Source organism: Aptenodytes forsteri, unplaced genomic scaffold (assembly GCF_000699145.1).
Source record: "Aptenodytes forsteri isolate BGI_AS27 unplaced genomic scaffold, ASM69914v1 Scaffold193, whole genome shotgun sequence".
NCBI lineage: Eukaryota > Metazoa > Chordata > Aves > Sphenisciformes > Spheniscidae > Aptenodytes > Aptenodytes forsteri.
The window spans coordinates 9,682,468-9,698,434 of NW_008795405.1; the positions used below are offsets into that span (position 1 = coordinate 9,682,468).

The 15,967-nt window shown below is 36.6% G+C and overlaps 1 protein-coding gene across 3 annotated transcripts in view; it reads right to left on the bottom strand.

Moving 5' to 3' along the window:
- TTC7B (tetratricopeptide repeat domain 7B) overlaps positions 1 to 15,967 on the bottom strand; it is a 130,627-nt gene that overhangs the window by 76,918 nt on the left and 37,742 nt on the right. For all 3 annotated transcript variants that reach the window (XM_009280774.2, XM_009280775.2, XM_019472515.1), the window contains exons 7-12: positions 14,390 to 14,453; positions 8,992 to 9,129; positions 3,901 to 3,984; positions 2,555 to 2,659; positions 1,105 to 1,222; positions 850 to 907 (exon numbers count right to left, since the gene is read on the bottom strand). In XM_009280774.2, coding sequence (XP_009279049.2) covers positions 850 to 907; positions 1,105 to 1,222; positions 2,555 to 2,659; positions 3,901 to 3,984; positions 8,992 to 9,129; positions 14,390 to 14,453 — 567 coding nt within the window. The remainder of the gene's footprint in view (positions 1 to 849; positions 908 to 1,104; positions 1,223 to 2,554; positions 2,660 to 3,900; positions 3,985 to 8,991; positions 9,130 to 14,389; positions 14,454 to 15,967) is intronic.

Here is a 15,967-nt window from a genome sequence, read left to right on the forward strand (position 1 = left end):
GGGATGAGTGAGCGAGTGGCTGTGTGGTACTCAGTTGCCGACTGAGGGTAAACCACAACACTCACCAAAGTAGGGTTTTCAAAAGTATATAAACGTAAAAAGAGACATCTTTAGATGTTGCAGCACTTCTGCCAGCTTTGCCATCAAGATTTGTTTCTTCTATTATTGGGGTAGAGATATTCTCATTCACCTGTTTATTGTCATTTCGTTTGCAGAGTCAAACCCTTGAGAATGAACTACTGTCATCCCCGACAGCGCTACTTCCGTGTAAGGCACTTGGAAGACAGTGCATTTGCATTGTCACTGCCTACGTTGTTAAATCTCTAGATGGAATTTTTTCTTTTCCCCCCTAGCTTACTACCTTACTACCTGCATTTCACCACTCATCCACAGCAGCAGGGCCTCAATTATCGCTCTGTCTCTACAGAGATAATTGCAAAAGCCTGCTATATAATCTGATCAGCGACCAGCTCTTCTTGAAACACTATCACATTGAACCATGACTTGAAACCTTGCATCACACCATTTTCCCTTCTAGATCAGGACAGAATACTCCTTTGAGCAAATATTTTATACTAGAGAGCCACACAAATGTCTTTAAAATGAAATAAAAGGAAATCCTTATAAATCAATTTAGATATTTCTGACAGAATATGAAAGTAAATGCTAAAGTAAATGCTAAAGTAAAATGAAGTAAATGCTAAAGAAATACATTCTGTACTCATGAAGGGAGACTCCCAGAGGTGAAATCCTCATTACACAATCTTTTACAAGTCCCTCTTTTTAACACATAATAAAGCTTTTCACTACATACAGCAGAATGAAATGAGAAGATTAACACCCACTCACCTCTGAAATGCAAGAAGAGCCTTTCTCTGCAGGACCTCTTGCATCCCTCGCAAAGATGCTGAAAAGGATATATTTAATCAGTGATATGCAAGATCAAGAGATTTCATTCCACATGCTCATTGAAGAAGTTTTAATACATTGACTGAAAAAAATGGTTGCACACAGAAGCTTTCATTTTAAGTCTAGCATTCTGCTAGGTATCCTTTTTTAGGCAACATGGGAATTTCCAAATGTGAATGTTTATTCTTATCTTACCGTCAGTAGCCTGCAGACTGTAAGTCAATCCCAGTGCCAAGTAGCCTTTTGCTTTGAACTCTGATGTTTTGTCCCCAAGATCAACAACTGTTTTGGCAAATCTTTCAGCTTCTTCCAACTGAAAATATTATAAAACATCCATGTAAGTCTAAAACTACCTAAAGTTTACATTATAATGAGAAGAACGCACAGCATGTGTATTATGAGTCTGTTGAAATCTCAGCCATGATTGCTTTTACAGACTATTTCGTTTTTCATTAGACTTAGTTTTCCTGCTAAATACTGAGTAAAGAACACAGATTTAGCTGAAGCACCCATTCCTATGGTTGAGAGAAACTCTGGCACATAACACACAGATCATTCTAAACTTACTGTGGTTTTGCCATTTTTTATTTTTTTTTTTTTTTTAAATAAAAAAGTCATTTCTGGTCTACATATGCCATCTGCCATTTTTGCATTTCATAAATAGAGTTCTTGCCCCAGGAACCATTTCTTTAGGAAAATCAATTGCAAGAACTATGGCTCCAACCCTGCAAAAAAAAAGCATAGCCATGCAGAACTCTGCATCACATACAGTATTACTGAATGTATGCGAACTCATAAATAAACAGGTTTAACTGCACACTCACACTAGCACACTATTTAACAATCTAGAAAGAAAAAAATAACATTTGAATCCATTCCAGTAAATGTAAATGCTAAGTACAGTAAGCTACTCCATATGGAGTCAATCCATAGGGAACAATTTACAGAACTCGGATCTACGTTAATTATTAAGACTGTATTTTTGTCAGACTCAGCAAGTCATGTTTCTGCTACTGCGCTATTTTCTCAATTTCTGATTGTGACCTTTCCCCCCTCTTTTCCTCCTTTTTTAAATACACTCATTCTTCTAAAAATTACACATGTATCTTGAAAACCACACAATGTTCTTTGATCACCTTAATGTTTTTTTGTACAGATATACCAATTTCAAGGTTATCTAAAATACATCTCCAGTAACATTTTTTAAAAAGACACTGTCTTTACTAGGAATTCATAAACTCCAGCTGTCTGCAAACATGGTATCACCAGAAGAGTCTCTTGAATATGAGAGATTTGTCTCATTATCTTCCCAAAAAAGTTATTTTCCTCTTGCACAGAGGAAACAGAAGTCTAAGTTGCATTTTTCATCTCTGTATGCCAATGTTTCAATTTCTAATACATTTTTAGCTGTCTTACATCAGTATCAAGTATGCTACCTTGATAAACATAACCATTGCTGTCAAATATTTTAAATCAGCCATGCAAACAGGGATGCACATGTGCATATATGTATCTGTGCTGTATTTTCAGAGATGACCAAGTGCATGTAGTCACTGTGCAGAAGTATTTGCTCCATCCCTAAACCAAGATTTTGTTGCATTTTAGCACAGCTCTTGCTGAAAAGACAAAGAGTGGCAAAGCTTACCCAGTGGAGAGATCCCATACAGAGCTTTGCAGCAAGGAGTGGAATAGTTGCATCATCTGGTTTCAAACGTATACATTCCTTCAAGACTTTTACAGCTCGAGCAGACTGTTAAAAACATTTTCCATTGAAATTACTAAAAGCATAAATATGTTTCACAGAAAGAAGATTCTTATTTCCATCATTTACTTTATTTTTCCAATGTGAAGGGAACATTACTAAACATTTTGTTGACAATTTGTCACAACTCCTCATGCAAGTGAAACACAAGGCTTCAGGCACTGCTATCGTTATTTAACCTCTATGAACTATCATTAAGTGTTCCCAGTGGAACATTTGCCCAGAATGTAATTCCAATGGTACATGATTCAGAAAACAGTTTTGAGATGCATTTAAAACTTTGCTAGGCCTGTAAGCTCACAACATTTGAGCCAGGCAAATGAAAGAGCAGGAACAGGACAGAGTCTTCAGAACAAGCAGTGTTTTAATGCTCTTTGCAAGTTACAACAGCACTTAGGAAGAGCTCTGATATAAGATTGTATAACAGTGGCACTGCTCCTCCTTTTTTAATTCATTTGCCTCCATCCAATCACAGTTTAGAAGATAACTGTAAGTAAACAGAGAATGGGAAGAAGAATCAAGCCCCTTCAGAACCAATGTGCTTCTAAAAATATTTTCTAAAGAAAATACAAATCATTCCTTTCCCCCATACTAAGATAAGCAAATTACCCCCATTGAGAATGATCTTTTAGAAAATTAGTATTATTTACAGTACATAATGAATGTGATTTATTTTCCCTAACATGGCAGGGAAAAGCAAAAAGAACTGAAAATAGAAGATTGCATCTGATAAGGTAAGTTCCTAGGTTATATAAAATTAAAAAAAAAATCCAACTCACTTTAATTGCACAGAATACACAGTCTCAAAGACAGCAATATTAAAAAAGACACAATCAGAAATTCCCAAAGAAAAAAAAAGCAAGAGCATCATGAATCAGCATTAATTTGTACCTAAGCATAAAATTTGTTCATCAAACCAGCACTTAAAAAAGACTGTTACTGGATAATATGATCTGGTATAATTAAATACTTATACTCAATTAGCTTAGCTTAAGCTTGTTGGCAAGATAGTTCTTATCATCACCTTTCAGTCTTCCTAAATTAGAAACTATTGAAAATAGTAACATTCTTTGTACAGCACTAGGCATAAAACCAGGAGTATGGTGTACTTAGCTGATTTAAGGATTAGAATTATTTTCAAAAACACTACAGATTAAAATTATGGAAGTGCCAAAAGTTGTTATCAAAAGCCATCAATACAAGAATAACATCCAAAAATTGAGACTTACTTTTCCTGCTGCCATCAAGGACAATGCAAATTGATACCAGAGATGGAACTCTTCAAACGCAAACTTCATGGCTCTTTCTAAACACTAATTTGTGGGGGAAAATTGTTATTTAAGGGCACATTTTGAATTATTAAGAAGATATACTAGTATAAAAATTTTCTTACAGACTCATACCTAAAATACATGTAGTTAAAAATTTAAATCATTCAAGTAAGTTGAAAACAGCTGCCAGATTCTATATGGAGAAAAAGAATTGAACAGAAAATTGATTTCCCATTTATTCTGTTTGTTTAAATACTCCTGCTGGTACTGTCCTATTTAGTCTGAAAGAAGGAATGATAAATATCAGCTTACTGAAGTTATCAGCTGCAAAAGGCAGGAGATAAGTCTTAAGTGAAAAGGAAAATTGTACACACACTCTTCCTAAATTGTGAACACTTAACAAGCAATGGTACCACAAGTACTAATCAGTACCACTTAAAAGGGGGGGAAAAGGTTCAACTGACAATATTATTTCTATTTTTAAGAATTTTAACTTCACACTCAATATTCTGCTGAGATTTTCAACTTAATAACTGAATGCCAAAAGGAAATTCATTATTTACTATACTGAAATTAAATATATTATATTAGCATTATATGCTAATTTTGTAGGTTTCATATCTGCTGTTGTCAGTAAGAATTATTTCATTTTGCTATGCTCATTTTTACTAATCAGGCCAGCTCCAGAGAGTCAAAAGGTGCAATACTTTTCTGGATTAAACTGATTTAGCAATTAACTTTCTAGTCTGCAGAGCCCAATTACATGAAGCAGCTTTTCTGCTCTGATAGCTATAATGTATATGCTAAACTGCAATACAGTGAATTATTTTTCACATTCAAACTCAGCCTTAACATTACAGAAACCACAGCCAGGCGTGTAGCATGTTCCCACACTTTAACAGAACCGGAAGCAAAGAACAGCACTGAGGATAAAACAAAACAAATCCAAGAAATGCATTATTTACTACATATAAGTAATGTATGCTAGAATTTTTCCTACTACACAATGTCCAGTATCAAGACTATTACTAAACAGAATTTTTATTCAATGATATAGAGGAATGAAGTTTTTAAAACCAAATTCTTTCCAATACTGTTGTTAAAAGTTCATCATCAGATTGTATGTGTAGTAAGTTAATTAAATGTCTATCAAGAAAACCAACTCAGGATTTATTTTCCCATTGGACTTTCTTTCCACCAGTGGAAGCAAAAACATCACAGCAAGAAACAAGTAAGTTATGTGTGATTATCTTCTATTACTTTGGATACTTTGCAGAGACACCTAGGTGAGGCACACTCTGCCACCTCCCTCCATGAACTTGGCAGAAATCAAAAGTTGCTAATTTCCCCTCTTTCTCTCTTCGCCGATTAGTACAACTATGGTGCTAACCTGAGTGCCTCTAAATGAAGGAGAATTAATTCAGGCATATCTTTTCAAATACACTTTCAAATACAACTCACTCTACCTGTTTTGATACCAGTGTTTTACATATGATTTAAGTAATTTCAGCACTTCTTCCAGACCTCTGACCTACAGCAGCCATATAATCCCAGAGATTCACACAAACAACTGGTGCAGGGAAACTTAATACTTAAAGTCAAAATATGTTTATAACTTTTTAGGCTGCCTAATCATACTTTCTTCTCCCATTTTTTACATATTCATATATGTATACATGTGCATTAATTATATAGAGGTACTCATTCACAATTAGAAAAATAAAAATCTTATTTTCTAGGCCTTGCTTAATTAAAAATTAATTGCCAATTCTAACTGGCAGAAAATAAAGAAGTGGGAGAAGTTGATACTTTAGGCTTTTATAATTTTGTAATTATAGGGACACAGGACACAATTGTAGATTATTCTAAAAGGCTTAAGTTTCAACGTACTCATGATCTATTTACCGTTCTTTTTCATTGACTTCAAGTTCTAGTCATTCAGTATGAAATGTGACAAATTACATGACTTTCTTCCCTCGTAAGATCACAAAATTGGTGGTTAGCATGTGCGGGGGTAAGGGGTATATGTGCACATAGGTGTATGTGACCTACACAACAACATGAACATCTCATAAACTGGGTTTTCCTGAACCAAGTAACAACAAGTAATTTCAAAGAGCAGCAGGCTCCATCAAGAAATCAATGAGAAATACATAACAAGCAATGGTACCCTGGAGAACTGCAAGTTAAGATAATGTTCAGGATAATGGCAACTGACTTAACTAATTGAAAACACGTTCAGCACAATCACTCTCCTGAAAGGCAGAAATGCAACTATTGACATTGCCTTGTAAATAATCACAACTCACTATATGGACAGGTAATGTTGAACGCATTACTGAATTTTGTTGCTTAGCACTACGGTCTCCTCCTGAAAAGAATATGCTTGAAGTTAGAGAGTTGAAAGATGAGTATCTAGGAAAATTTCTGGTCTGGAAAACATCTCTCCTAGTAGGACATTGATAAGCTCAATATGTCATATCCTATGAAGCTTAAAAATCAACTTGACGACAGTCAGAGTACTTTTGTGTAGGAGAGAATTATGACAGTAGAAAGTTCTTTGATCGAGTTGAAAAAGCTGTAAGAAATTGAAAGCCCATGGTATACAAACTCCGTAAAGAAATGAGACCTTTTCAATTAAGAACATGACTCAGCATTAGACTAGTTTAACAAGGATGAGACAGATTTTTGGTCATTTTATGTTCTTATATCACAGCTAACTACTTCTGTATATATATATATATATAAGTATACTAAGTTATAAAAGTTTCAGACTATGGGCCACAGGATTTGAGGGCAGATATCCTCTAACCACTCACTAAACTGTAAGAGCTTCTTAAAGTCTATGTTTTCCGCTGTGCTTTGGATGACAAGAACTGGAACAAATGAGATGTTCTAACCATTTCCTGATAAGCTCCTGCTGCAGCTGTATATCTAGAGTATCTGTATGCTAAAATAAGTATTGTCTATTACATCAGGTCTTCATAAGATCTTTTTTTTCATGTTCAGAATAGTTAGTTCGAGGACATATAATAAATACATTTTAATTATTCTGTATTGAAAAATATTTTCAAACGTAAGAATTATTTTTATTTTTCAAAGAGAACATTTCAAAAGAATATACATACAATTTTGATGGAATATAACTACAAAGATGCTAGACCCAGATTAAAAAAGAACAAGAAAAGACCTTAAAACAAGCCTTAGGTAGACTTCAGGTGTCAAAGCCCAAGGCAGTGACTAAAAACCCTCAACTAAGAAGCTGGTCAAACATGGAGGTTCTTTAACTTTCCAGATACTCATGGTTCTGCTTTTGTCTGTAACCAAGATCATCACCAGCACAAGCAACTTCTAAAAGGCACTGAAATCCAAGATCTAAGTCAAGTTAAAACATCTTCCATTAGTTAGAACATTCAACTGTGCTCAAAACACAGCAGGAAAAGGAACAGGCAGTGGCACTCGTCTGTCAGCTACATGGGCTAAACCAATCACACAAGCAGTGAGGGAAGCAAGCTCTATGCTCTTCTCCATGTGAGGGGACTATAAGACTTTTCTGGTACCCTTCAGGGTAATGTCCTAGACTTCAGGATACGTGCCTAAGAACACAGATACATCTAGCTTTCTTGGTGAAGCCAAAAAACTATTAAGAAAGGCAAGAATAATTGCAAACAAGAAGCTGCGTCTATTGTGACATAAATACTACCCAAAGTCTCCCAAAGGAGACAGTGGAGGAATCCCAGGAACCTGTGATGTTCCCATTAATAGAATGGTTGTTTAATATTTAAAAAAAGACAAAAACCCCACAACAAACCCCCACCACCACCCCAACACCACAGACTTTTACAATACTTGTCGATGTCTATCCTTTAAAAAGTTCTAGACTAAAATATATGGAGGCTCATCTCTTGCAGCTTTGATGCAATCGCCTAAAACTCCATGAAGGTGATAGTGTCTGTAGTGGCAAGTAAATGGAAATATTACTGATTAGATTATGTTGTAGGGTGACAGTCCCATATGAGCTTTCATAATCCTTCATTTTATGAAAGACTTTTTATTGTACCGATTAAAACTGACTTTGTATGCCGAACTTGCAGCTATGAAGTACTTTCAAGAAGAAGAATACCCAAATTCAGAGCTTAACATCGCAGGAGATGCAGATTAAAGGGTGACTATCAACATATACCAGAGAACTGGGGTATTTTTTTCATTTTTATCTTAATAAAAGTCCTCTATTATGGTAGAGAGAAACCATTCCTCAGCAAATTAATCCCTGGATATGCCTTCCTACCACACATGCTGAAGTGTTCCTTCTGGATACCAATAATTAATCATGGTCAGCAACAGTATCCTGCTGCTGGGTGAGCTCTGTTTTGAGCAGCAGAAAGATCTGTTCTGCCCAGTGAGCTGTAGATGTTTCTCAGGTATAAAACTGTTAATGATACTTGAAAATTTCCTGAAGAAGTAAGTCGCCACAATCTAACAAAACACATGCAAGTTGCATAATCAAACACAAGACATTTGAGACAGAGAATGCACTTTCCTACAGACCTGCAAAAGTAATACATTTCCATTTTATTAACTTCAAAGCCATTTTACAAACTACAAGGACTTTGGAGCACTCCAAATATTATGAGGTGTAAAAGAAAGTTTTCTTTTGAAATAAAACATCACAAATCCTTTCTCTAGGTATTTATATCTATCACTTATATCCACAACAGCTTTTATCTTTTGCTGTTCCTTCCTGCTGCCTCCATTTAATGTGTATCCTTTTAAGCAGATCCATGCCTCCCCACCTAAAAACCACGTGAATTGCTGTGCCACTCAATATTTATCACATCTTTCACACAATTGCGGTGCTTGACCACCTCAAGTCACTTGTATAAACTTTGACAGTAAACTTTTTGAGGTGGAAACTACCTACTGTATTTATACAGTAGTCAGAATGACAGTGTCCTATATTTGTTTAGCCCTTAAGTACTACCACAATTAACATGATTAACAGAAATAAGCAATGAAGACACAGTTGAATATTCACTATTATCGACAAACCTCTGAGAGCATTTCATATTGGCCTCTTCTTCCCAAGGCTATAGTAAGTAAATCGTAGACTACAGATGCACTTTGCAAACTGATGATACGATCATTTTTGTGTTCTGGTATTCTGCTCAGTACAGCATCACGGTTAGCCTGAAACGTATCATGAAAAAAGAAACAAAGTCATCCATTGTGATCCAGCCTATATTTTTGCTCAAGTAACTGCTGTTCTATTCAGACTGACAGTCAGCAGTTGATACAGGTGATACCGAGAGATAGTATCTGCTACTGATTTATAGATAGCAAGAATCACCAATTTTATACATTAGTGGAAAGATTTATGTTTCTATATATAGAATATTCTATATTCTATTTTTAATTACTTGATTCTAATAACATAAATTAGGTGATGTATTTAAAATTATTGAAGAGTTCTCAGAAACCAAATAAGGTGGTTTTTTTAAATATAATGCATATTCATCTTTTAAAATTTATTTTAAAGTAACATATTAAGAAGGATCTTCAAATCTTCTATTCCATCTTTTGTAAAATAAGGCAATCAATTTCTTTTCTCTTCATAACATTATGACACTATCCTCTCACTTGTGAGTGGTAACCTGCCCAGGATAACCACACAATCACCTTCACGAGTTACTAGTGAGAAGCGAAAACTGTCCCTGGTTATGAGCAAAGGTTTGGAATCAGGCCATGTTTGCTGTAAGGCTTTGTACTTTCAATCCTATTTTGTGAAAGGCACATTGCAAACCTAATTAATTAAACTTTAACCTTAATTAAACTTTTCCTTTCGAGAAGGAAGAAAGCTGAGCTAGAACTGGATTAAATGAATTGACCATGTTCACAGAGAAATCCTGTTAAAGAGCAAAGGATAAAATTCAGGTCTCCCAGTAGCTAAGACTACTTATATACAACTACCCAGTACTTCTCCCACTATACCATCAAGCCTCTGAAAATACCTTATCTTGATATCTTATCTATTTCTAGACTTCTTGATGTTTAATATTTCCATTGGTACAAATGCTAGTATATCTGGTAGTTTGAAGTCAGAAGTTAAAGATCCTTCTTGCTCTTCCTCCCCCCCCTTTTCTTTTTTTTTTAATTACACAGGGCATGGCCCCCTTAATACATTTAAATACACTAAATTTTAATGGGCAGCTTATTTCCCCCTTTTTCAGAGGGGAGGAATGACACAAATTAAAAGCTAATAAATTGTTTCTCTGCTTTAACAGGATAACATTTTAAGCTCTGAACATACTCAATACATCTTTAAAATCAGAATAATTAAATACTGAAAGAAATTTTCAGAGAGATACATGGAGCGTAAAATGCACAGACATTTCAGGAATTATTATTCCTGAAAATATTATTATTATTATTATTAATATATATAATAATTATATATTATTAAAATGAATAATCCACAGCTTGGTTTGAAAACACACACCCCCGCACACGCACCCCAAAACAGACATTTTGCTTTCTTTTGATCAAGAAGTCTTTGGCTTTTCCTTTCCATACTGCATAAATATTTAGTCAGCTTCAAGAACTTCTTCCTAACTCCACATTTAATTGTTTGACTCAATTCCTTGCAAGTACAGAACAAGCTATGAACTAGCACTTCTTGTGAAAAAATGGCTGACAACGCCAAAGCAGTATTATAGGAGAGGATGCCTTGTAAGTATTAAAGATATCTTATATATTTGAACAATCCTTTTCTGCATAATTATAAAACAGAATGTACGTACAAACTTAAGTGCTCAGTGTTTCAGAACCGCCATGGTCTTAGACAGAATAAAGTGACAATTAGTTAAGCTGCAATGTGTCAACTGGCCACACTTACCCTATACACACTTTAAGCCTGAGGCAAATGCGAGCAGTATAACTTAGTTCACCCACAGTGGAAGAAAGGATATGCTCAGACATTTTACCATCAGCTAAGAATAACACGTAAGGCTGAGCCCAGGAGGCGGTGATCAGTGGAATGAAGTGTAGTTGGAGGCCAGTAACTAGCAGTGTACCCCAGAGATTGATACTGGGCCTGATCCTGTTCAAAATCTTCATTAATGATCTGGATGATGGGGCAGAGTGTACCCTCAGCAAGTTTGCTGATGATACAGAACTAGGAGGAGGAACTGAGATGCCAAAGGGCTGGGCTGCCATCCGGAAGGACCTCAACAGGCTAGAGGAATGAGCTGACAGGAACCTCATCAAAGGCCTCCTCAAAGACTTGGAAGTGCAAAGTCCTGCACCTGGGAAGAAACAACCCCAGGCACCAGTCAGTACATGCTGGGGGTCAGCCAGCTGGAAAGCAGCTTGGCAGAAAAGGACCTGGGGGTCCTGGTGGACAACAAGTTGAACAGGAGCCAGCAATGTGCCCTTGCTGCAAAGAAGACTAGTGGTATCCTGGGCTGCATGAGTAGGAGTGTTGCCAGCAGGTCGAGGGAGACAATCATTCCCCTCTATTCAGCACTGGTGAGGCCACACTTGGAGTACTGGGTCCAGTTCTGAGCTCCCCAGTACAAGAGAGAAATGGAGCTACTGGACACAGTCCAACAAACGACCACTAGGATGAATAAGGGACTGGAGTATCTCTTCTATGAGGAAAGGCTGAGAGAGCTGGGACTCTTCAGCCTGGAAAAGAGCATGCTCAGGGGGGAACCTTATCAATGTGTACAAATACCTGAAGGGAGAGTACAAAGAAGAGGGAGCCAGCCTCTTTTCAGTGGTGCCCAGTGACAGGACCAGAGGAAACGGGCACAAACTGAAACACAGGAGGTTCCCTCGGAACATCAGGAAACAATTTTTTGCTGTGAGGGTGACCGAGCACTGGCACAGGTTGCCCAGGAACATTGTGGAGTCTCCCTCCTTGGAGATATTCAAAAAGTGTCTGGACACAGATACAGCCTGCTCCAGGTGGCCCTGCTTGAGCAGGGAGGTTTGACAAAATGACCTCCAGAGGTCCCTTCCAACCTCAATCATTCTGTGATTCTGTTACTACAGCTCAGCTGACATGCAGCAACATGTACACGCACTGTAATGTGAAGATGTCAGTCCTTCAGCTCCCACCTTTCTACTCATTCCTGTGTAGATAAGGAAAGGCTGGTCTATCCTTCACTAACAGCTAAACTACAAGGACATCTTACAGTAAGAGTGATGGCAGAGTTGCAGCTAACTTTCCTCATTATGCATGACAATACATGCAGCAGTCATGTGGCTAAAAGAGACATTTTGTACTCTGAAATGTACCTATAAGAAAATTAGAACACTTGAAAAGCACAGAACTATCTTTCCCAGAGCATTTCTTTCATAAATATTACAATTTAAATCTTACTCAAAGCATCCTTTCTGAATTCAGAAATTAAGGGAACTCAAGGTGACACAAATGTAGCATTTGTAATCCACTAGCAAGATTCTATTTTCTGGATATATGTTGCACTAGATGTAATCCAAATAAGAAGTTATGATGTTAGAGTGCACTACTTCCCTGAAACTAGCAGTATGATTTAGGGCTTATATATACACACAGTGATTTGATTACTTTTACTTACACAAAATGCTACTTATATGTCAGATCCTCATTCTGTTTTCCAATATTTACTTGAATAAATTCTTGAAGGACAGGTCTTGACACCTTATCTGTGTTTTTATTAATTCACAGGCAATGCAAGGAAGGGATCATACTACTTTAATAACACAATACCATCTCAAAACACCAATGATTACTCAATCTTCTGTAACTGTTCTTATTTCTTTCCCAAACACTAGTTTCAAAATCATAAATCACATACTACTTCATAACTACTAAAGCTAGAAAGTTAGCATGCTGAAGTAAGAGCTCTCAACTCTCAGAAACATAAGTTTGTAGTGATGAAAATTTTTATGCTCAATCTTCCCCTTCTCCCCCTCCAAAACTAATTTGAACAAACAGCTTAGCCAAAGTAAGTCAATCATGTGAAAGATTTTATACTCCCCCGAAACAAACTCTTTTGCCTCAGATAACCTGCAATAATTACTTATAAAGAAAAAAAATATTGAAAGCTTGCCAAGGGTATATGCTCTACAGTGACAAGCATTTGATATAATTAGGCAGATCTAATTCACAAAGGAAAAGCTATAAGTAACCTGAAAGGAGACTTAACAGGGCAGTACTTTAATTTGTTTTTTGGCTTCTTAATGCTGATATGCAAGGAAGTACACATGCAAATACAGTAATCAGTAGTCAGATCCTGCAGAACTGGGACTGCTTCCACTTCACACCATGACCATAGTTCACATCAGAATTCTGTATATGGCCATGAACTGCTCAGGCACCTTACAGAGGCACAGACGGCCCCTTTCAGTGGGAAGTACATACTGCAGTAAAACCAACACATGATATATGGAAATGTTTGCTCAGTCTAGTTTTCTGGTGACAGATTGTGTCAGGAACATTGCAAGGCAGATCACTAGGAATGAGGAAAGTAGTTTGCACTACAATGTACGTGTTTGCCACTTTAAAATGGTTCAAATAGGACAATGTTCACTAAAATGTTCTGATCCTATTTAACCGTATCAAAACAGAAATTATGCCAGAGCATGAAAGCGTTGAATCACCTGTAGAACTTAACAGACTAAGTCTCATGGATGTGCAGTGAGACAGACTACTATATGATGCCTGAGATTCTAGAGGTTCCACCCCTCCAATTAGGAAAACAGCAAAAATTCCAGCTTCAGCTTTTCATTTCTGCCATTTGAGAACATATAACTGACCTGGTATGAGAATGTCAGTACGTGGCAGTTGATAGATGACTTGTAAAATCATACTAGAGAAAAATACGAAAGGCTGATAAAAGGCACAAGTAGGCCATTGAAAGGAATCACCTATTGAGGAAATGAGGACATTAAAAAAAAAAATCCTGTAGCAAAGGCTGAATGCCAGTGTCATTAAAAATAATTTACAAATTTGAGTGACATCTGAAGTTTAATGCACAATGGAAAATACTTTTTGGCTATGTTTATTGTGCTCATCTAGTAGTCTTTGATTTGGTTTTTACAACAAAAATAACTTACATTTTGAGTCTGTCTGAATGGCAACCAGCTGGTGTAACAGTGGTTCATACTGTAAGTGATGCCAAATGAAAGACCTGGCTTTGTGTTCACCTGCCTATGGTTAGAAGGAGGCTAAGTTCAGCCACTCTAAACGAGAAGAACTCCTATTCATAACACTTGCAGACCTCATCTTGCTGGCTCAGAGGAACAGAAGCTTGAGTTTCAGAAGTAACTGCCTGCTTTCCTAACGGAGAATAAAACGCAAGTCATAAAGTAAGGTATGACAAAAAAAGTTCTATTTTCATTTAAAAAAACCCAAGGAAAACGCACACATACAGCACACGCACATTCACTCTATTTTACCTACCATAGATTCACTAATAAGCAGCAACAATAAGGCTTCTTCTGTATTTTCTTGAGGACAAAAGATGCTGTTCAAAACAAGAATTTAATTATTTAAGCAGAAGACATTACTTTTAGGAGTAGCTTACACAAATACAGTAAGAGTACTTTAAAAACTGGAAAATTTCCAGAGAAGAGAATAGAAAGTAACTTGCATAGAAAAAACGATTGGTTAAAATGCGTTTCTTTGCAATGCTCTAAATTTGCATTTCAGAAAAGTTGACCAAACACAATGAGAACAAAATCACCACAGCTGTCAGAGTTGAACACATTCAAATATCCCAAAATGGCACATAATTTGACAACTGTAAAAACTGTACCCATAGTTTAACTAGCCTCTGGCACCTAATCTATCTGAGCTGAATCTACATCACTGATTCAAAGGTCGGCAACAAGAAACTCTCTCACAAGAACAAGGTAACTTTTGTATTTTAGGCAATATGTGAATAAATACTTCTATTAGTCTTTCATCAGATATGATTAAGAATTGTTTTTCCGATGCATTCAATAGCTGTGAATAGTTTTAAACAGAGCCATGGCAATCTCTGCCTCCTTGCCACAACCACTGTTACTTCCCAGCACTTAAAATATTTGTTTTTAATGATGTACACTTCCTTATGACTTAATACTGAAGGTTTGCACAGGACTAGTTTGCAAACTTTACTGCTTTCTCTGAACACTGGATGCTTTCTGAACACTTTTCTGTGCTGGCAGACAGAAAACAGTAATCCGCATTGGGTACATGACTGGTAGGAATTCATTCAGTCAGTCAGTCACTCACTCACTCATTCATTCATTCTCTCTCTCTGTCGTCCCGGTCCGCACACACACAGTGACTGTGTTTTAACTCTCCAGATTTCTTTCTCTAAACTGTTTCTGAATTAGCACAAGTACTATTTCCTGTTTCCAGACCAACAGTTCCACAGTTAACTGTTTAAATGTAGAAAATAATTTCTTTTTGTTAATAAGCAATTCCTATACCCCAAGGGTGCTTAAACTACAATAAATTACAGATGGGAAACTAAACTTGTCTGAGATTAAAACACCTTTTGGGTTTTTTTAAATGCACTAGAAATTTAAGCAGTAATTAAATGCCTGAAAGGTAATGGAAACTTAAAACACATCTGAACTCCAGGCAGTTTGACAGCAAGATTGTGAATGTACTGTGGTAATACACAGCAGCTAAGACCCCAGGGCAGTTGTTTTGTTGTTGGATTTTTATTTTTTAATCAGTGCAAGTTGCTCACAAGTCTTTGAAGAGTATTCTAAGTCTTAGAAGACATTTTTCAAAACACAGTTACTCATGAATAAGAACCACCCAGGACAGGGAACGAGCAGTGAAGAGGAAGCATCAGAGAGCTCCCCATTTACCTATCCAGTCTTCAATGCAGAATTTAGCAACCTGGAAGTAGATTTAACCTGACTGACCGGCAATGGTTCCCAGAAAGCACAGTAACGATTGGAAATAGTTGCTGGAGAAATTACTTTCTCGGAGAAAAAAGGGAAGTTGCCCCAAAGAGAACTACTAAAATGTCACTTATCA